The sequence below is a fragment of the Tachysurus vachellii genome, chromosome 6 (assembly GCF_030014155.1).
Source record: "Tachysurus vachellii isolate PV-2020 chromosome 6, HZAU_Pvac_v1, whole genome shotgun sequence".
Classification (NCBI taxonomy): Eukaryota; Metazoa; Chordata; class Actinopteri; order Siluriformes; family Bagridae; genus Tachysurus; species Tachysurus vachellii.
In genome coordinates, this window is record NC_083465.1 from 15,548,067 (window position 1) to 15,570,800 (window position 22,734).

A 22,734-nucleotide genomic window follows, 5' to 3' on the forward strand; every position below is an offset into this window, starting at 1 on the left:
GATGTCCCTGTAAGTGTGTAGAGTGGACGCTGAGGATCATGCTGAGATACGGACTTTTACAGCACACTATAACTGTAACGTGTATTTATTTGTGTGGGTTTATGACTGATTATACAGGTATAGATGACAGAAAGGAAGAAAAAAGAAAGAAAGAAAGAACAGACAGAAAGACAGAAAGCAAAAAAGAAATACAGACAGAAAGAAAGACAAAAGCAAGCAAGAAAGAAAGAGAGACAGACAGACAGACAGACAGAAAGAAAGAAAGAAAGAAAGAAAGAAAGAAAGAAAGAAAGAAAGAAAGAAAGAAAGACTGACTGACTGACTCAGTGAATGACTCAATGACTGACTGACTCAATGAATGAATGAATGAATGAATATTCTATTAGCTGATTCAGAAAGCACTTTAAAGGTCAGTTGACTCCACACTGGAGTAATAAACACACGGCTACAGTTGACTCAGTACTCTCAGTACCCTCAGTACTCTCAGTACCCTCAGTACTCTCAGTACCCTCAGTACTCTCAGTACTCTCAGTACCCTCAGTACTCTCAGTACCCTCAGTACTCTCAGTACCCTCAGTACCCTCAGTACTCTCAGTACCCTCAGTACCCTCAGTACTCTCAGTACCCTCAGTACTCTCAGTACTCTCAGTACCCTCAGTACTCTCAGTACCTACACTTGCTCTACATTGCCTGATCTTGTGATTCAGGTTAAATAGCCAGAAACTGAATCTGTGTGTAGTTTCTCTCCTGATTGGTTGAGAAAAACAAGCTCTCACTCGCTGTTACCAAACGGTGGTGTACAATTACACCTTTAACAATTTCTCACTCAAGTGTCTCAGGCTTACAGGTTAAAACCTTGTCTACACAAAAATGACCAAATCCATACTGTACATATTTACAAATGTGGAGTTACAAGTGCAGTTTGTGCTCCGTGTTTACAAATAATAAGTTATGATTGCAAAACCGCTCCTAGACATTTATTCTTCTTTCAGGGAGGGCGTGAAAGATTGTTGTCAGGAGTCATGTGATACGTGCGATGCCATCTTATGGGTGTTTTCGTTTGTATTTGCAAAACGTGCTCCATGCATTTGCAAATAGTAAAATCCAAGTACAAAGTGTTTCACAATACAAGTAGAAAATCTGCTCCACGCATTTGCAAATAGTGACATACTGTAGACTTTACAATTTTATTACAAAACCTCCTGGAGTTTCCATCATGGTTTAAACAGGTCCTGGGATGGCTGTTTAACTCAGGAATGTGTTCAATACAGGAAGTACCAATTGTATGAGTGAAGGCTTTCCGGTCGTCCGTGAAAAAGAAATAAACACAGTAGAAACAAGGTGTTCTGCTCAAGTCAAAGCTGGATCACTGAATCAGAGATTGAAGAACTTGTCCAGAGAAAAGAGTTTGTCCAGGTCCTTATATTAACAAAAAAACAGTACGTTTAGATGTAAGCACTCCTACTTTGGACATCCTGACCTTCACAAGGACGTCAAATTCTTCCCCAGCAATGCCTCAGAGCATTTTCTGAGATAAAGGCATCCGGAGTGAGGATTGTTTATATGTTTGAGTCAGTCTCTGGTGAGAGTTGCAGCTCCTCCTGCTCCATCTTTGCTTAACCTCTGCTGCATCTGTGCGACCCTGTGAAGACCCGGTCATTACACACAAGGCCTCCTGGCTTGAGCGCAGCTGTGCATTCTGGGATGGATCCCTCCCCCCCCTCACTCCTTCCCATTAACAAAGAGCTCAATGCTCCTCAAGGCTTGCTCGCACCACCCCAGCGTGTCCTAATCCACCCTCCTCATCATCTTTTGTCCACTACGATGTAATAGATCCGCGACACTGAAAGCAGTAGCCAAGCAGGCCGCTAAACAAAAGAATGCACATGAGGGAAGCTTTGAGGCGTTGAATGCAAAGAGGCTTATTCTTTTTCACTGTTTTTTTTTTTTTGAGCCCTGAAATTGTTTATCCTTTCCTTGAGTAAACCTTGCCTTTCCTTTCCATCCCTATCACACTGGTGATCACAAGACATGATGAGAAATTTAAACAAATGAGCCAGCCTCTACAGAGCCCTCGCTTTGGAAATGGCCCAATGCTGTGACCGAGCCGAGAGGAAGACGATGCACACTCTGAAAACTTCCATTATGCTGGTTGATGAGCGCCTCCTCTTCCCCCGCTTGCTTCAAGGAAGCAGCATTGTCTCTGGGGGGGCAGCAGAGGTCGCCATTTGAATGGGAGGCTTTGGTGTCCATTGACAAAGAGCTCATGTGACAAAGATCCAGTGTGTGCTGCCACACAGTCCTGCTGAGTAAATCCTGTGCAACATAAGGGCAGTGTGGGCTGGGGAAAAAATCTCCTGCCACAAAGCTGGTTGAGACAAAATTGTGTTTCAAGGCGAGTAATTCTCTGATTGAGCTGGTATTCTGAAAGGAATGACGAGTGATATGGAGGGAAATGAAGGTAAGACAGATTGGGGGGGGGGGGGGGGGGGATACAGCATGTGTACGTGTGTGTTTAGTGGCACGGTCGAGCCGGCGTGTGCGGTGAAGCACGATTGGCACAGCTTATGACACAGGTGTTAAGAGAGCTCCAGCCAAACCTCAGCGCTCCACCTTTCCCCCTGCCACGCTGCCACTGTCCAAACACGACCCCTCCACCACGCGTCTCCGACTATCCGTCACCTGACACAGCCTCTTATGTTTGGATGAGATGAATAAGAGATATTATCCAACACTCGTCTCTCCAACAAATCTCTAATACAGAAGTGTGTCTAATCAAAAGCCTTTTTTTGGTCTCAATTTCGTACCATCAGAGAGGTGAGGCTGCACATCTCATCAGCATGAGGATGTCAACTCCACATCTGGCTGCTTTAGAAGCAGAGCATGGCTCACTAGCACCACGCATTTGTATTCCTCTTGCATGCGAATAGTAATTCAGTCCTGCTCCAGAACATAGGAAAAGGCTTTCTAATTAAAACTGAGTTGCTCTGCCATGTTTCCATAATTAATTCCAAGCACTGAAGTTCTTGGTCTTGAAGAGGAAAGGGCAAATTAATTGTTCTGATCATCTGAGATAACATTTTCAAGTGCTCTGAGGGAAGTGTTGTGAACAATAAAGAGATTATATAGACTCCGAACCGAACAGGAGGGAGTTTAGCACTGTGGAGCTGAAAGTAATGGTGTGCCAGATCCAGGATAAACACTGTATGGAATTTAGTTTGAAGTGCAACTGTAAGGGCGTAGGGGCTGTCACTGAAGCGCTTCTCATTTTGTTTGATAGCTTTCAGCTGCTCTTTGCTGGGCATGTGGCTTTTTACTGTGCATCTGGAGCCCTGCGACAACCAAAGTTATGCAGGGAAAGGCCTGTGTGGGAAGGAAAGTCCTTCGACAATGAAAATATTACTCCTTTACACTCGCTACCTTGAAGAAAATATCAACAGATCACAGATAACAGCAGATGTCGAGACTTGGCTAAAAGTAATATTGTTGAGTACTTGGTGAAGCAAGCGGTTGATGCGATGTTGGGATTTAAGCCATAATAAGAAAATTATATTCCATCTTCCTACTGATCCTCAAGGGCCGGGAGCGTCCTTATCCGACTTCATTTCCTTCATGCAGTTGTACAAAACAGACATTTCAAAAGTAGGCTTGAATTTAAATATAAACAACTTTTCAGAGAGATTTTAGTGCATTATCTCACATTATCTCACATGCAAAGCAAGTACTCAAGAAGAGGTGCTTTTTATTTATAATATTAATCTATAACTCTTATCCTGGATCAATGAAATGTTGTGTTTGTTGCTGACTATCTAAAAAGTTCAGGCGTTACTTATTTTGCTGCTTGTTAGAAAGTTAGCACAGGACCTGGCACGTCGCTGCTGAACCGTCCACAGTTCTAGCTGATGCCACTATGACAATGAGACAAAGTAAGAAGCAGCAAACAGAGCAGTGTGTCACAGGCCAAAGACAGAAGAAAGAAAGGAAAAAAGTCCGCATCAGATGCAGAGTATCAGCCTCCCAGGCAGCCAGGCTTCAAAGACAGACCTGGAGTGATAAGGTGCCCTTGTTTACCGGCAGACAGGATCGGGCTGTACCTGCTGCAGTTAAAAAAAACAAAACAAAGCACGCGTACGTATACACACACACACACACACACACACACACACACACACACACCGGCTTTCAGCCAGCACCCTGAATCAAAACAGCACAGTGCATTGGGCTGCATTCAAATACACACATGCGCGCGTGTACATATCCGCCCTATACTGACTGACATGACTGTCACGCCTGATATACTACACACTCACCACACCCCAAATGTGCCATTTCAATTTGATTAATGAGTGTCAATCGATGGTGTTGTGTCTTTTTGGTTAACGAGCCACAATCTGGCGTGCGTAATAAAGCTAGTAATGTCATTTGTTATGAATTAAGCAGGTGAAACATTTCAATTGGCATCCGTTAATGCCACAGACTGGTATAATTGAGAGGGCAGAGGTAACAAAAGCCAGGCGTTAACACACACACACACACGCAAGTGAGATACTATAAACGCTCAGGAGCACACACACACACACACACACACACAGTCATGTTGCGTGCTCTCATAAAGCTGTCAACAGCAACAAAGAGTCACACCTGCACTCATAACAAACACACTGTCAAGCCATTAGCGGTGTTTAAAAAAAATGACAAAGCACAGCCCTGGGTCACAAACTACCTGTGTGTTTACTGTATATGACTCCAGCTCATATATATCAACACAGACGGACTTCTTCTTCAACTTCTGCGCTAGATATGTGTCTATTGGATATTTCAGCACACAAAGCAAACCGTCGCCATGATGTGCTAGACACAAAGCTTCAGAAATGCCTGGGAAAAGGGGCAAGACGGGAGGAGACCTCGGCTCTGGCCTCACTCTGCAACCCGATCCAGGCCCGGCCAATTGGAAAGCTAACACATCACCATTTAAGGAAGCTTACAGAGGCCAAGCAGCCGTGAACGCTCGGCTACCAAATGTGCCGCCGCTCAAGCTATATTTATGAACGGCTGCAACACAAGTCAGACAAGTGTTTCAGCTGCTTTTAACAGTGTAAAGAAATCCAGGTTATATGCCTGTATAGGGTTTGTTGTACACATGTAAGTGAAGCTTACTGTTCGAGCTGATTGGGCTTGGTGCTCTCGTCAGCTTACCTGTTTGATACACAGCAGTCTGTCATTGGTCTGCTGTATGTGTCTGTCCATCGACGGAATCGAGTTCATCTTGATTGCTGTCTCTTTCTCTCTACCTGGAAGCCATTAAAGTTCTTCTCTCTGAGGATTGGACAGACAAAGAGAGGAGTGTGTCAGCATGAGAGGGAAAGCACTTCACTGACGATCACCTCAACAGTCACTTTTATTTATTTATTTTTATTTATTTTTTAAACGTAGGATTTCAAGGATAACCACTAAACATATGTCTATTCAAAATTGACCAGGGCTCTGAGAAAAAAGGTAGAAGTAGAGGAAAGATAGAAACCAAGCTATGTAGGAAACACCAACACCAGCGCTGTTTAAGGTAAGCTGTATCCGCAGAGTATACCCGCAGAGGCAACTGTTTGCATTGCTTAGAAATTCACTCGGCCTTGATTTACCAGTCTGACAGCCGGCTATGTCATGGATACGCTAGTTTCGAGAGCATAGGCCAGCCACGAAAAATAAGATGTCATGGACAAGACGTGCGCCGCATGTGTGTGCGCTCTGTTCCCAAAGCAACGTCTGCATCCCATCAGCATGTCTATTACATGCTGTTAAAGGTATCATACCTTCCATTCAAGGTTATCAATTCTGCCTTGCTAGCTGATTTACAGTTCTATTCAGCGCTGAGTAAATCCAGGGCGTCTGGCTCCGAGCTGTAACTCATGTGCCAGAGGAGACTAGGGGTGGTAAAGGCAGGACTTCGTTCCTCATCAGCCGAACTTATCACCATCACTCTTACAAATTTTCTGAATCCAAACAGGCAAGCAGCTGAAAAAAAAATAAAAATAAATTCCCCAGCATGCAGCCCTGCGGCAGCCAGATGAAGCTCTTCTACGTGATCTGGACGTTTCACAAGTGCTGGAAGTTTTGGTATTTTAAAGAGAAACAGTTATCTGTGTAGTGACAGGCTCATTAATAAAGCACTAGCAAAACACTGTAAGCAAAACAGTACAAATGAATTTTAAGGTATACAGCTGCTCTGAGAAATAACCAAAAGCAGCGGTCGAGCTCCGAGCGGTAAGATGTGCAGTAACAGGAGGTTTCCAGCAGGTGTCTCCCTCCCACACTGCAGTCTCACCACTATCAGAGCACAGCTTCCCCGTGTTCCTTTAAGCCTTTACAAGCGCTACAAATCCTCTACTCCCGCTCGCTGACAGGACACTCTCAAACCTGCCGCATGCCCAGTTGACCTTGTGGCTATTGATTAACCATTTCCTACCAATCCCTGCTGTCTCTCGCACTTAAAGACAGACGGATAGAACATGAGCGAGCAGGACGGAAAGGAAGTGACAAGGAGAAGAAGATTGTCTGTGTCTCCCTCATGGTGCTGGGTTATGTTTGCTGGGAGAAAGACAATAACATGAAAACGTCATGTCGTATGTTGAGCATCCTGCTCTGTGACGCAGGCCGGTCGTGGAGCTGAGCCCAGAGTCCGGTACTCTGCTCCTCCCTCGCTCCTCACTCTTCTGTCCCTCAGGCAGGGAGTGTTGAAAAAACATTGGTTATATAACCCGGCAACTACCTCAATGAAAACAAACTCATGTCTTCATTATCCTGAGAGGAGCACAGCCTAGCCATGAAGTCATTCCAAACACAAAGGGCTACAGTCATATCCTAAAACCAGACCAGATTCCAGGACACATGGCACAAAAAAATCCTATATATCTGTGTGTGTGTGTGTGTGTGTGTGTTAGCATTTAGATAACTTGCACACGTCTCTGCATATGTGAATATAACCATATGAGACGTATAAGAGCGTACACAATCAGAGGAGGTGATACTAAGGGATTACAAAACCGACCCATCTGGGCATGAAACGATCCTCCGAAGTGGAAGGAAGATTAATCATATCAGAGAGGCGGCCCTACTAATAACGCATACCAGCAGAGCGAAAAAACAAAAGCCAGGAAGTGGGGCAAAAAATGACTGTGTGGAAACTCATTCTGCCTTAACAGAGGGAGCAGGAAGATAGAGAGAAGCAGAGAGGAAGTGAGAGAGCAAGAGGTACGGAGGGAGAGAAAGGAGATTATCTCTTTATAATCAGACACACGCTGCATGACTGACTTCTGTATTTTCAACTTGCAAATGACTTCTTGCTCGTGCTCTCAAAATATCATCAGCCGGTTTCCCGGGTTCAGGATGTGGACTGAGGGACAGCGATACCAGAATGTACAAATCGAATATATTTGAGCAAAGGCCGGGCTTAAAGCAGTGACCGTAATTACATCTCAGTGAATAGATCTGAACTTCTCGAGCACTGTTATATCATACTGTTGTCTCCGCCGGGCTGTACTGGGTTTGTAAATCCTGTAGTTGCTGTTATCAGTCATCTTTCCTCTCGGAACAGGGGTGAGGAGTGTGTTAACCGGTGTGCCAGCAGAGGCTGAGGCTGTGTGTCTGTACCTGTTGGTCACAGAAGATCGACTCTCGCGTCGATGGATAAGATTAAAATATATATATATTTCATAATAAAAAGCCCAGCCTTGCTTTCACATGTTACTAGCTGACGCTGAAAGTCATGATGGCTGATGAACACGGATAACAATTAAAGAATGGAGAAGAAAAGTGTCTCGTCCTACAAGTCGCAGCAAGTTTGTAAAAGATTAAAGCATTTTACAAATACTTCTGCTTACTATGTCACGACAGTGTAAAATCTGCTAAGTGGCTTAAACATTAAGCCATATTTAAATGTGTAGATTTTTTATTTTTTTTTCGTCTGGTGCTTCAGTTGCCCAGTCTCAACACACAGCCCCTGCACTGAAACACATAAAGCTGTGTTTGTTGTGTGTGTGGAGTTGGGCTGGGTAAAGGCACTCCACTGCTTGCCATTGTGCTGTCCCAAAATGTGCTATAATCCTCTGAACAGTCTCTGCCACTCAGAGTGTGTGTGTGTGTGTGTGTGTGTGTGTGTGTGTGTGTGTGTGTGTGTGTGTGTGTGTTGGCCTCGGCCTACCCCCACCTCTCCCTTTTCCTTCTCTCCCCATTCCCTCCTGCCACTCACTCGCCCCCTCCTCTGCTCCGTCTCCCTCTCTCTCTCTCTCTCTCTCTCTCTCTCTCTCTCTCTCTCTCTCTCTCTCTCTCTCTCTCTCCAGAGCCCTGGGAGCATGCTGCTTTAACAGGCTGAGGAATGGATTCATTTCATCTAATGTGGTTTGGTCTGCAGCAGAGCCACTCACCCTGAGCAAGAGGCTCCCCACTGCAGTCATGTGTTTTCATACAAGCCAATCAACACGGCTGCACCAGTCTGGCCTCTTTCCCTCCCACAATCTTTCTCCCTCTCTCTCTCCCTCCCTCTCTCTCTCCTCCATCCCTCCCTTCCTCGCTCCCTCCCATCCCTTTGACTCACTCTACCTTCCCCATTCTTCCTCTCTCACCCACCCCCTTCTTTTCTCCCGCCTTTCTCTTTCACTCTTTCCATCTGCCATTGGCTCTCTATTTCACACTGTCCAGCAGCTGACTTTCCTTCACATCTACCTCCTTTTAAATGAATCAACTTCTAGACAGGGTCTGTTAGGAGTGTGCCATTACTTATTCCTCAGCTTTTCTGGATAGGCACTAGCTCAGAGTTGGTATAAATGGTGTTAAAAAAAAAGCGATCACTTAATACACATCAAACACAGCCATTGGCTCTGCCAGTAATAATCCTCGCTGCTACTACGCAGCATCTGTTAGTGGTAACATTACTACTGCTATTTTTGCCATTGACCACTTCTTCCCCAGAGGGACTGATAAGATTGGACATTATGCACTCAGCTCCTGGCTAATGCTTAATCCTGGCCGATGCTTGGTGAAGACAGACAGAAAGAGAGAGAGAGAGAGAGAGAGAGAGAGAGACCACTTGGTCTGAGATGAAAATAACAAGAGGCCACAGAGTGGCAGTAACACCGAACATGAAGGAAAAATCCTGGACACATGAAAGCACAATAACACAAAATGGATTATTCACTAAAGCTGGTGATGTGCACGTCACTGGGTCAAGCGTCTAACGCATGTTTATTACGTTTCGTTATAACAGGAATAGCGTAGAATGGTGAGAATGAAACAAAATGCACCGAAATTCCTCTGTGTTCAAAGACATCCTATAAACCAAAGTCACACACTCTGTTTCTTTGTGCAGTATATTTTCTACACCACCCCAGGAGATGCGGTGACCTCAGCGTGTGTGACCTTGCCCCCAATCGCGCCGGAGAGGCAGGGTTGAAAAGCACATCACTAACACAGGGCCGATCTCGCCATGCTGAAAATAATGTCAAGCCAGCATTTCCCACATCCTAACAGCCAACCGATGACTGCCCCATGCTGCTGCACCAGGAGCAGAGCTCAGATAATATCCACTTTAACTCCTCACCTCAGGGGAAGTGCTGCGGAAAGAGCTAGCGTCAGTGCAGCGCATGATTTTTATGCACAAGCTGTAACTTCTGCGACCGCTATGGGGTCAGCTCGGAGTTTTAGCTCGCAGTGGCAAAGCTAGGTAAGTCACCCGAGACGCTGCCGGTCGATCTTACACCCGAGGCAGTTACAGATGATGATGTAGCAGATAAAAAAAACATTGTTTAAAGTAAATTAATTAGCTAAAGGGACTAATTTGCAACACAAATGAGTTATTTTATAGGGAGACTCTTCCTGTGGTCCTGTGTTCTGCACTTCCCAAACATGGGAAAATTGAGAGCAGCTGTTTAACAATTTGATTTTTGAAAGCATTTGGTGGCTATAAATATTGAACAGCAGCACTGTGCCAGAGGTCCCTACAATGGCAGGTATGTGCAATCAGATACCCACGGGAAAATCCCATCATTCCATGAACGTGTTGAAGGAAAAGGGCTGTGGGTGTGCTGGCGCTCCATGATTCACTGAGGTGAAGGGAGAGCTGAGAAAACCTCCAGCTAGTTCAGATAAGAACTCGAGAGTTCGGCCTGCTCGACCTGACACGGCCACAGTCACAATTTACCTCCTTGCCCTGAACACGCCTTTACTCATCCCAAGATTCTGGCTCATTTGTTAGACTGCATCCATACTGTGTAATCTCCATTCTGTGCTAAATTATGGCACAATTCACGTGTTTACTAAATTACAAACTACATTCATTCATTCATTCATTTTCTACCGCTTATCCGAACTACCTCGGGTCACGGGGAGCCTGTGACTATCTCAGGCGTCATCGGGCATCAAGGCAGGATTCACCCTGGACGGAGTGCCAACCCATCGCAGGACACACACACACTCTCATTCACTCACGCAATCACACACTACAGACAATTTTCCAGAGATGCCAATCAACCTACCATGCATGTCTTTGGACCGGGGGAGGAAACCGGAGTACCCGGAGGAAACCCCCGAGGCACGGGGAGAACATGCAAACTCCACACACACAAGGTGGAGGCGGGAATCGAACCCCCAACCCTGGAGGTGTGAGGCGAACGTGCTAACCACTAAACCACCGTGCCCCCCTTACAAACTACAAATGAAAGTAAATAAATATTTGCTGAAATGTTTATCCAAATCTTTCCTTTTCTTTTTATTGAAATAGTTTTGTTAGTGACATTGGTTATAAGTTTGTGCTGAAACTTGTTTATACTTTGGATCGTAGAAATGTCTTCAGGAATCAGGTTGAGATGTTGTCACAGCTCAAAAAACAAGTGAAGCCGGTCCACGTGGTCCACATACAGGTCTGTCCAAACTCCTACGTTTCCTCGTGTTACGAATTTTACTTCAATCAATGTGGGTGGGTTTTACATTTTGCTTTCAAATCCACGTTGTGAAAAATGCTGTCTAGCCTGTGGTTATCGATGTAAGGGAGGAGCAGTACATTTGAAAAATCAGGTCACACTGAGGCTCATGACCGCCAGTGAATCTCTCATGTGCTGTTCCGGTCTATAAATAGAGCTTAATGCACATCACATCGGGGCAGACACTAAAAGTCTCCCAGCATTAGAAAAGAAAAGATTCCACGAATATTGAAGCAGTGCAGTAGTAGGAAAGCTCAGACTGAAACTTCATATTCACGCTCCAGTGATTAGTTTCTGTTTGTCTCTTTGAAATGAGATCGGACTTCAGATGAGGTTTGTAACACTTCAGGATTGGGAGCATCTCCTCTGCCAACTTGATGCATTACGAGTTAAGGCAGAAAATATGTTTCCACTTTTTAAAAAAAGATGCTTAAATCTTAAGACGTCTAATTTAGGGTGACAGCAGAAAGGAGGAATTCCAGGCCCGGGCTTTTAGGATACGCTGTAATTTACATTCTTGCAAAGTTTGTTCAAAGCGAGAGGTTGTATTTCAGGCCGAGTCTTTATCTCAAAGCAGAGCAGCTCGTTTCAAACAGCAGAGCCTCCAGTCAAGAGGTTTGGGGCACATTTAAAGAGAACTTTTAAACAGGGAACAGATCCAGATCCAAGAACAGGTAAAGTGGAGAAACTCCATGTTTCATGCCAGGCTCGCTATCTGTAAGTGCTGAAAACTCGTACTGGCCGAGGCGTTTGCTGCCTCCCACGCCGGACAGAAAAAAAGTCATGTCCGTGTGTGCTGCCAAGTGCTACACAAATCCAACACACACTACAGCTGCGTGCTCACGCCTTTATTCTCTTCTAACACATGACCATACAGAGCCTCCGTCCAGACATAACCTGTGAGAGCACAAGATCATGTACCACAGACAATGACTGCACTGTGTGTAATAGTGATATTAACAAGAGATAGAGATGGATGAGCCATAAAAAGGAAAGTGTGAGCTCAAAACCAGACACATCTACACTGTGCTACAAATCCGGCACTTTTTCCCTTTAGGGACCTCCAAGTGTGGCGACCTCCAGTGTGACAGCTTTTTCCCTCTGTTTTATGAAACAAATCTAATTAGTAAGAAACCTCCAATGAAATGAAAGGAAAAGCAATTAGAGGCAAAAGTGAGAATCCGTGAAGAGAAGTTGTCAGTCTAGCCACAGCCTGAGCCGAAAGCAGAGAATCTGATTAACCTAGCTCGCAGCTCACGACGCTGCTACGATAATTAAAGGGATTCGTCAATACTCGCGTACGCACCTCCTAGCAGCGCCTATTACTCCAAGGCGTGAGTGCACTCTGCAGCAAGCCTCGAGTGCAAAAGGGCAGAGGGGAAGCAGTGAGGCTCTCTCATTTTTGCTGCTGGATTGGGCAGAGAGCTAATGAGATTAGGCTGTAATGGACTGAGAGTAAACTCACACTTAGTACAAGCTCTGCTGGACAGGCGCTCTCGAGCCGCTCTGCTGCCCATGGAAGGCTGGCATGTGAAGGACTGTCATGGAAAGTGTTGGCATGGGGGGATCCTGTACGGAGACGCGTCGGGCAGCGAGGGCGCCAGCGGGCACAGAGCAACGGACCCGCAGGGCTGAGCTCGGCACTTCACACAAATACTGCTCTGTGCTCACAACTGAGGAGGCTCATTCACACACACACACACACACACACACACACACACACACACACACACACACGCACATAGCTCCTGGACTTCCCCTTTCAGAAAAAAAAGTCCTGAAGGCAGGCGTGGGCACTGTTAAATATTTGTCATCAGGAATGTAACCATCGAGGTCTTACAGAGCCGAGACTAAATTCTGACTTTTTATTCCTTACATTTATTGTTTAAGGAATTCAGTAGTTTTTTTTTGTTTGGTTGTTTTTTATTTTTTATTCTTTATTCTTTACGTGTGACAAGACAGGTTTCCCTGTTATGTGGAAATAAACAAAACTCACTTCTAATAGATGTTTAAAGGCATTTGATCATATTGTTCAGAACAGATTTAAACTTCCCTGAAAGCCAAATACAATTCAATATAATTTACAGTCCTGTGAAGTAGACTGCACTGTTTAACTATATTGCAGTGCTCTGGTAAAGAAATCCTCCTATTTTTTACTCAAATGTTGATCATGATCATCTTCCACACATACAGCATGACACACACACACTCACACACACACACACTGCGCAGTGTTGGTGAAACACAGGAGCAGTGTTTTTAGTGATAGCATTTGGGGCATAAATAAATAACATTTCTTTAGGGCCTTTTCTTTCTTTAAGTACGTATCGCTCAGTGGATTGACCGTAAGGGGTGAGGTGCAGAATTTGTCAACAGCTCCATAGAGCAGCATAAGATGTGTGTGAGGAGGATGGTGGCAGTGTCACGGTATCACAGAGAGAATCGGCGCGTGTGAGGCGGCCTGGAATCAATCCTGCCGACTGCCACTCAGCCCCTGTGGATTAAGATTTAAATTGGAGCCCATCTACGCCGTCACTAAAATGGATACTGTATCCTTTATGCAGGAAGTGGGGAATTACTGCGCCTCCTCCTACCCTAACACACACATACACACACACACACACACACACACACACAAACACACACACACACACGCGCTGCTCTTGACAGATAAGTGGTGCAAAGCAAAGCTGCGTGGTGCACACATTGCTGTTCCAGACCCAGCAACCGCCTTCATCTAGGAGCGAGCAAATAGAGCTGGAGACGTGTGGCTCTCCGAGTGACACGCTATTGCTTTCACAACCTCACATTCCATGAACTGAGCACAAACAAAAACAGCCAAAGGCAGTTCTCGCTCAAACAATGCTCTCCAAATAAGAGTCAAATCCAAGCCAAGGAATGGCACCACCATAATACTCGTGTACTTAAGTCTCCATTCTGCTCTCCTCTCCTCTCCTTTGGCTGGGATGGTGGAGCTGAAAGGTCAGCGGTGGGTAATTTGTTTTTAGCCACGCGGACAGCCTCACAACAGACGCGGGCAGGTAAACCAATTACGCACTGACATGAATCACCATGACGAAGGGCAGTGTGGCCATTAGAGGCCATGTTTCTGTCCTCCTTCTCCTCTCCCTCATTAGCTCCTCTAAAACGTCATTTACACACAGACCCGAGCGGCTCCTGCTTTAATAACTAACGCTATTTTAACAAATCGGCCAAAGGTCATATACCGTGACGACAACTACTGTTTAAACTGCGACAATCAATCGTGCAAGTCACTGCATTTATTATTCGCAAAACAAGCCATGTCCTCAGCTTAACGCTATAAACAGTTCTGCTGCTCCGAATAAACCATTAGGCTTTCTGGCTCTGTGGAGGCTTGAAAAGAATGTCCTGTAGGCCTTCCTACACCAATGAGCTGAAATGGGAGAGATTTGTTGGGATTTTGGTGGCTTTTAGTAAGACGCTCAGTTATATGAAGAGACTTTATTTTTCTTAATAAATGTTTCATAAAGCTTTGCAAGCCTGCCAGTTTTTTTTGTCTGGTCTGGTCTCCAGCACCACCTTGTGAAAACAACAGTTTTCTTGGCATTCATTACCGGTCCTCCAGAGGAAATATGCAGCTCTGTCTGGTGGCCATGGCTTTATGGATGTGAGCAATTTCATCCATGTCCTCCTCACTGCTTTTAATCAAATTGACACCCTCATCTACCTACAATAAGAAAAGCTCCGGCCATCCATCCATCCATCCATCCATCCATCCATCCATCCATCTATCTATCTATCTATCTATCACTCACTCACTCACTCACTTATTCACTTACTTTCTCATTTACTCACTCACTCATTTAATCACTCAGTCGCTCACTCACTTATTCACTCACTCGCTCGCTCTGTCACTCATTCACCTGCCTACTCACTCACTCATTAGCTTACACATATACTCACTCACTCACTCATTCACTCACTCAATCACTTACTCACTCACTCACTCATTCACTTACTCACTCACTCACTCATTCACTTACTCACTCACTCACTCATTCACTCACTCATTCACTTACTCACTCACTCACTTACTTACCCACTCACTTATTCATTTACTTACCCACTCACTTATTCATTTACTCACTCACTCATTCACTCACTCACTTACCCACTCACTTATTCATTTACTCACTCACTCATTCACTCACTCACTTACCCACTCACTTATTCATTTACACACTCACTCATTCACTCACTCACTTACCCACTCACTTATTCATTTACACACTCACTCATTCACTTACTCACTTGTTCATTCACTTACTCACTCACTCATTCACTTACTTACCCACTCACTTATTCATTTACTCTCTCGCTCATTCACTTACTCACTCATTCACTTACTCACTCACTTATTCATTTACTCACTCGCTCATTCACTTACTCACTCACTCACTCACTCATTCACTTACTTACCCACTCACTCAATCACTCACTCACTTACTCACTCACTCACTCATTCACTTACTTACTCACTCACATTCATTTACTCACTCACTTTTACGCGCTCATTCACTCACTCACTTACTCACTCATTCACTTACTCACTCACTTATTCATTTACTCACTCACTTTTACTCGCTCATTCATTCACTCATTCACTCACTTATTCACTAACTCACTCACTCACTCAATCACTTACTCAATCACTCATTCAATTTCTCACTCACTCACTCACTCACTCATTAATTCATTTGCTTGCTCGCGCATTCACTCACTCACTCACACACATACACACACATATACACACACACACACAAAACTACAATGTGACTTGCAGCTGCCTATGGGCACAGCAGAGCTCCTGTGTGTATGTTAAATATGCCACCTTGGAAATTATTGATGCAAGCAAGCAGCACTTTGAGTCTCTCTAACTAGCCTTTTCTGCCATCTGGCTCTTTTGCTCATCCACTGTACTCCATTCACCGGCCCCAGAGCAGCCCTCGGCCTCGGCTCGACTGTTACTATAGCAACGGGGCTCTTTCAGCACTTGCAAAATAATGAAGACAATGTGTTTTCCATTTAGATTAGTTTTTGGCTTGGCGGAGATACAGAGTGTCCATCTTAGCACCTCTTTCATGGCTGATACAATGCAATAAAAAAAATGGCTCTCGCAGTCACAACTACAGGTTAAGGTTTGCTATGGAGCAGAAGGCTGACAAGAGAAACTGCTGTTTTAACGGCAAAGAAAAGTTTAATAACAAGCGAAAAGATGAGATACAGCTTACAGGAAACAAAGAAAATGGGATATCTTTCATTTTTTCCCTGAATAGTCGCGAGCTATTTAATGAGTTCGGTGAGGAACAATTCCTTTTTTTTTTTTTTTTTTTTTTTTAAATCCACAGCTTCTGTAGTATTTGTTTTTGTATGAAGGATAAACCTCGAGCTGAAATAGTACTGAACTGTTCTCTTCATTTTCACACAAACCCTTTCTTTGTTCTGTGTAACTGTTTACTTTGGGAATCCAGATTCTTTTGAAACTGATGCGTTTTGTCATCGAGCAACAATCGGCGCGGCGTGAACACACGCTTCCATCATAACTGATGTGGAAATGAAGTGACTGTGATAAGGTGAACAGTGGTGTCCAAGCACACATCAAACACAGAGCTCATTCCTCAAAGCTCTTTCATTCTGCACTTTCTCACATTCTCACAGTCACCACTAACAGTTCAAGCTGAGGACACTGAGAAATAACTCACCGCAGTTAAACATCTTCGCTCTCAGGTACCTGTTAGCGCTACTGATAAAACGTCCAGAGGGGTTTTTTTTGTTGTTGTGTTTTTTTTCCGCCCGATTTGGCCTTTTTTTTCTGAAAGAAGCCTTGGTGGAAAGAGTTTAGTGCATGTTTACAGTGGAAACAGTGAGTCTGGGACATTTTCTTCAAGTCCCTTTTCCACTGTTTATACAGAGGGGAGAGGAAGAACACTTCCTGAAAGGAAAGCCAGCTTTCCAAGCCTAAATGAAATCCAAGCGTTTCAACAAATCTGCAGACAGGAGAACACTCTGTATCCAATTTTTGTTTTCCACTTATTGGCCCGTAAACACATGCACGCACCATTGGGCCTCTGCACATGTGTATGCCTTCTTTCTTAAAACACACACACAAATAAATGGTACATGCAAAGAGATTCCCTTTAATTCTAAATGAAGAAAATGTGCAATCCTTCAGCTAAATGTTTACCAGGTTTTTGTCATGCAACAGTGTTAGAATTAGGAGTTTGTAGCAGCAGCTGTGAAAAAAAAGAGAAGTAATAAACCACTTCTTACATTTCCTCTTGCCTCAAGTAATTGAGTCGCACATGGCCCAGAGATGATTGTTTCTCACGGTATCTCTGACATGATTGAAACCGTAATGCAAGAGAGAAACACGTTACTCCTTGATTACACCGAATAAGTCTATTACTAAATAAAGTCTGCTTTAAAAGAAATTATGTTCTGGGGCTTTTAGATCTAAATGAGATCAAATAATATTTTGGCAAGAATTAGACAAAGCATGTGAAGCTAGTGAGAGTTGCTCAGCAAGGACAGATGCCACTGCTTCTTTCTGGCTTGTTATGTTGTGGATCTGCACACAGGACCCTAGCAAAGTCTCACAAGCAGGAGATTCGTCTCGTTCATATACACAGCGATGCAAAATGTACAGAAGTACATTCCGAGTCCCAAACAGACGAAGCGCTGGTGGACTGCAGAGGTAGTGCATACAGTAGGCAATTATTAGCAATGGAAAACAGTCCCAGCTAATTGGCAGGCTCAGGTCAATACACAGCATGTATATTTAATGAGCTGCTGGGGTTCATCTGATCCAAAAAAGATCACAAGGGGATCGGTGGTCAATTTCACATGGAGTAAATAACCATTTATAATGATGTGTTGTTAAAGTTTCATTTCACAAAACAACAGGCGACTCCTCAATAATCCTCTGCTGATTTATTATTAACAGGAACGTGTACTAGTGAAGCGCTGACGTATAGAGTGGATTGAACGTGAAAAAAGGAAACAGTTTGTTGGATGAACTGTGATTGGAAAAAAAAAAAAAAAGCCAAATTCTGATTCTAGTCCAAACACGAATGCGTTCTCGTTGACTTTAATAGTAAAGCTTACGCAGATCAGTCCTCTGGAAGGTAAGAGCTGGGCCCCACTAAATACTCAATTATGTGTTCAGTGACCTTAGCAGAAAGTGTCACTAACTCCGGTATTAAACAGCCAAAAGCAGTTAAAACAGCAGTGCAGGGCAAAAGACTACCATATTAAGTGAATTAAACAAGTTAAGTCCACTTTGTCCTCCGGCTCATTAGGAGAGAAAGAGCTTCATCTTTCCCTCCATAACGGCATTAAACACCTCCAGCACGAGTGCGCTGATATTAACAGGTTTAGCTGTAAAATGGCCAGTGTGTTTAAAAGTGTCAGCCACGCAGGCCTTGTCCATTCTCGGTTAGAAGAGCCTGGCTAAAAGGCCCATTGTTCCAAGTGACAGGCCTGCTCGGGAATATGTAAAGAGAAAGAAAGCATGAGAGAGAGAGAAAGAGAGCGAGAGAGAGAGAGAGAGAGAGAGAGGGAGAGAGAGGCAGGTGGAGAGGTTTGATTAATGCCACACGCTGCCTGGGCTGGGCTGGTGGGAGACCCCCACAGTGCAGCCTGCCAGCCCTCACAGAGACCACCAGGTGAGCACCATTCATCATCCGCAACTAACACAGCCAAGCCCAGCCGAGCCCAACCCGCTCCAGATCGGGCATCTGCTCACAGAGGGCCCACTCGCCACTGACGCACACGCTAACCCCCCCGTGTCTGTGTGTAAAAGTGACACGGAGACACAGAGCGCAAAAGAGCGAAACGCCCCTCTTCCTCCTGCCCTACCGATCCCGCTGTGGTAGATAGCACGCGAGGCCGCAGAGGCCGGCTTCCAAGCCAAAATCTGTAAGGCCGAGCTCGGCCAAGTCTGGCGCAGCACGCACTCATTAAGATGCAGCCGCTTTGAGAGGAAAACGCTCGGACTGATGTCATGGGGTTGTGTGCTGCCATAAGGTCACGCTGCAGCCCATGCCACTCCATTTACATAAATGAAACAAAGGCGCATGCAGTCAGCTATGAAGCATGTGCAATGAGCCATGCATGACAGCAAGCAGAACAGGGATAAAGCCCTGTTCATTAGACAGGCCATGTGGCGTCGTGACGTGGTGCCGGATCGGTGTCACGTGATTAAGACTATATGAAACTATTTATTCACTTGTACTCGGTTGTAATAGCAACCAGCCCTCATTTTAGTGTAATCAAGTCAGATAAATTGTTTCCTCATAAAATTAACCACTGGGCAGATTACATTATAAGATGATAACTGCTGTAAATGTGGATGACAAACCACTAGACTTTCAACTAATTATCAGTCAATTCCCTGCTGGTGATTACAAAAGAAGTACGTTGATGGCTTTTTGAATTCAATTTGAAATTGATTAAAGTTACAAGACTGATTTTCCATCACGTTACGTCGCCGGCGAACGCTCGATCGAGCCGTTTTAATTCCCGCTGGGTGTTTATTTCATGAAACGCATTCTATCTGCTGTATTCTTGTCAAGTCTCTGCATCACTTAAGGCCTGCTGATTTCTTCCATCTGACATAATAAACACAAAGTTTTGCCCCTTTGTCATTGAGTCAATAAATTTGCCTAATAAGTATCGACAGCCTCCGTTCAAAACAATACGACACGCAGGTCCATTTAGCTGCATTAATTGCTGTTTGAAACTCATCGATCAAACTTTTTTCCCCCCAGACGTAGGACAATGAGTGTGCCACGGCCCTTTCTGAGACGGTGCCACAGACAGAGGAGCAGAAAGCAGGATTGTTTAATTAGACAAGCTGAAGGCCTTTTCTCATGCCAGCACACAATGGGCAATGATTAGCAGAAGGTGTGTTTTTGCTGGTGGAAGATGCTAGATGTTGCGTGAGCATTGTGTTTGGCTGGCAGATCAGTGCCAGGCAAGACCAGGCTCTCCACGAACAACACAAAAGCTCACCCTGAGCTGTCTGACCGTCGGCCAAATTCCACACACACCAACCGAGGAAAAGCATCTGGATTACCTAAATGAATTCTGTTTTCTGACAGGAGACAGAGTAAAGACTGCAAGGGCAGCATTAACCTTTTTATATAATCTGTATCACACACACACACACAGATGTTGGCCTTACTATCCTCCCTTTACCTCAGTAAACAAAGGAAACATATTAGATCTTTTTTTTCCTTAAATAAAAGCTGCACTTTCGGAAAAAGAGACATTTTCATTGTGAGGATCTTCCAAATTTAACCACAAGGTTAAAACCTGTCTGAAATTGCTATCGTTGTGGGGACATTTATTCACACACACATTAATGGCGTGTCTTACAATCCTTGTGAGGACCTTAACCTTTACCTAAACAAAGGAAACTTTTTTCCCAATAAAAGCTCATACAAATGTTAAAAAGGCTGATTTTCCGATCCTTATGGGAACATAATCCCCCCGGCAAGATGGAAATACACACACTCACTCATACACCTATACCCACACCGAAACACACACACAAACAGGTAGTACTTGCGTAACCAGAGGACGAAGTCTGATTTTATCCTGCAGGATGGACTGAAATCAACTGTCTGCTTATATCCTATAGCAGTGGGCCAGATTAGAGCAGTCAGAAGGAATTAATCAGTGCTGTTAAATGTTTTTTTTTGGGGCTTTTGGTGTGTGGACAGGTTACAAAGTAAACAATTTAGCCCGGCGCACAAGGATAGCTTTATTGTAACGACACATAGTCGACATGGTGCTAGGGAAGGGGAGCAGGTAAAGCTGGAGGTGCTTTATACTCGCTCCGGATAATGACAGCAGGTTATATCCGAGGCAGGGAAAGAAAGAGAGGGATAGAGGCGAGGGTGGGGGCAGGCATTGATTTTGCACACTGCCCCTCTTTCTATTACAAGAAGCTGATCAATATGCTTGACACTGTGCAGCAGAGGAATACTGCTAAAGCTGCATATCTGCACTGAGCATGTGGCCTGTCTGGTAATCATTCTTTTCTGATTGCGTCTCCCCCTCCACTTCAGTCTGTTTAAGTGCGCCTGTTAACCCAAACACACACACACACACACACACACACACACACACACGTCCCATGTCTATACATGTGCACACCATGCACACATAAGCATTATTATGTTCATGGAAACAGACTACAGACAGCTGATTTTTCTGCTGTGATTGTTGATGTACAACAAACAGTTGATGTGACAGCTCCGGTTTGTTTCTCCGAGTTAATGCGTGTGTTATGAGTGGGCAGGTCACTGATCAATAGGGCACAAGCTCCATGCGCCATATCTACAGGCCAGAGTACAGCAGGTCAACTAGTGTAAAACAGAGAAATCTCAAACGTCAGGGTGTGTACACACTCTCTCTCTCTCTCTCTCTCTCTCTCTCTGTGTGTGTGTGTGCGTTTGTATGTGTGCATGTCTCCTCCTCTCTCTCTGTCTCTCCATCTTTCTCTTTGAATCCGAGGCCACAAACACCAACAATAATCAGAACGGTACACAAACAGCCGGCTCCATTCAGAATGTAATTGTTGCAGCGTGCAGAAAGTGAGTCTCTGCGGTTTGGTCTCTGCCGGGGCTCGCACGGTATGCTGCCTTTGATCAGATAATCATCGCCCGGGTGTTCATTTGCAGAATAGAACATCGGTTGCATCTCCAGAATCAATTACGCCGCTCGAAAGTTCACGTCTGCTACCGAGAATGAAACTAAGCAGCGCATACAGACCTCTTGTGAAAGGGAGGAAAAAAAAGAAATGTAAAGAAAGTGAATGGGACAGCACTGTGTGTCCTGTGTGTGAGCTTTCGCTTGTGTCAGCACACCGATGTTATGATAGTGGCATGCGGCTGTTACGCTTGGCGCCACGCTCTCCTGACTAGCTGCAGGTTTACCAGCTACTTCTGAATCCTCAGCTAGAGTGTAACACCTGAAGCTGTGTGAGGGGAAAGGCGCCGGAGCACGGAAGTCAAGATCAAGTAATAAGGTACTTCCTGTTAGCGTCTGAATAGAAACAAGCGATTAAGTGCGGAAAGGTCTTTAAAATGCAAAAGCCTGCTTTAAGAGCTAAATAAATCTAATCGTGGAAAATGTTTTGTAACGAGGTGAAAGAGGTTCAAAGTTTCAGACTGCTTTAATGCGTAGAGAGCGTTTGTTAATATGTTCACACTAGCAAGCGACTGATCCCTCACGTCATATTGTCACTCAGGTCCAATCATATTATTAGCTTTAATGAGAAAGTATATATTATTATATCCTTAAAGTGAGATTAAATAATTCACTAATCAGTGGGAAAGCTGGTTGTCATGCTAGTATTCGGATGGCAGATTAGCAAAACAAGCTAAACAGATTAGCAAAACAAGCTAAACAGATTAGCAAAACAATCTAACTACGTCTCTTGAGGCACTAAGAAACTCTGTAACTATATATTATCTAATCTCTGTACAGTATAAGACGATGTAAACAGTTTCCACATTTTTATTCTGTGTTTCTGTATCAAATAGTAAATAGGAAGTAATCTGAAGTAAGAAATAAAGTTGGGAGAGAATTAAAGACACATCAGACCTCATTGATCAGAGAATTGCTCCGAGCTACTGGTTGTCACTTTACGGAGTCGAACCTGCTGGAATTCGGATAGAATTCAGGAACTGATCTCTCAACATCTCAAAGTTCACAC

The 22,734-nt window shown here is 44.4% G+C and overlaps 1 protein-coding gene across 5 annotated transcripts in view; it reads right to left on the bottom strand.

Annotated features, from left to right (window-relative positions):
• Positions 1-22,734, bottom strand: part of zmiz1a (zinc finger, MIZ-type containing 1a) — a 121,180-nt gene that overhangs the window by 39,537 nt on the left and 58,909 nt on the right. For 4 of the 5 annotated variants that reach the window (XM_060872507.1, XM_060872506.1, XM_060872503.1 and 1 more), the window contains one exon: positions 5,197-5,316. In XM_060872507.1, the coding sequence (XP_060728490.1) occupies positions 5,197-5,265 (69 nt within the window). In that variant the 5' untranslated portion in view covers positions 5,266-5,316. Of the gene's footprint in view, positions 1-5,196; positions 5,317-12,432; positions 12,453-22,734 lie in introns of those variants that run through there. The other variant, XM_060872508.1, reaches the window with a different exon arrangement.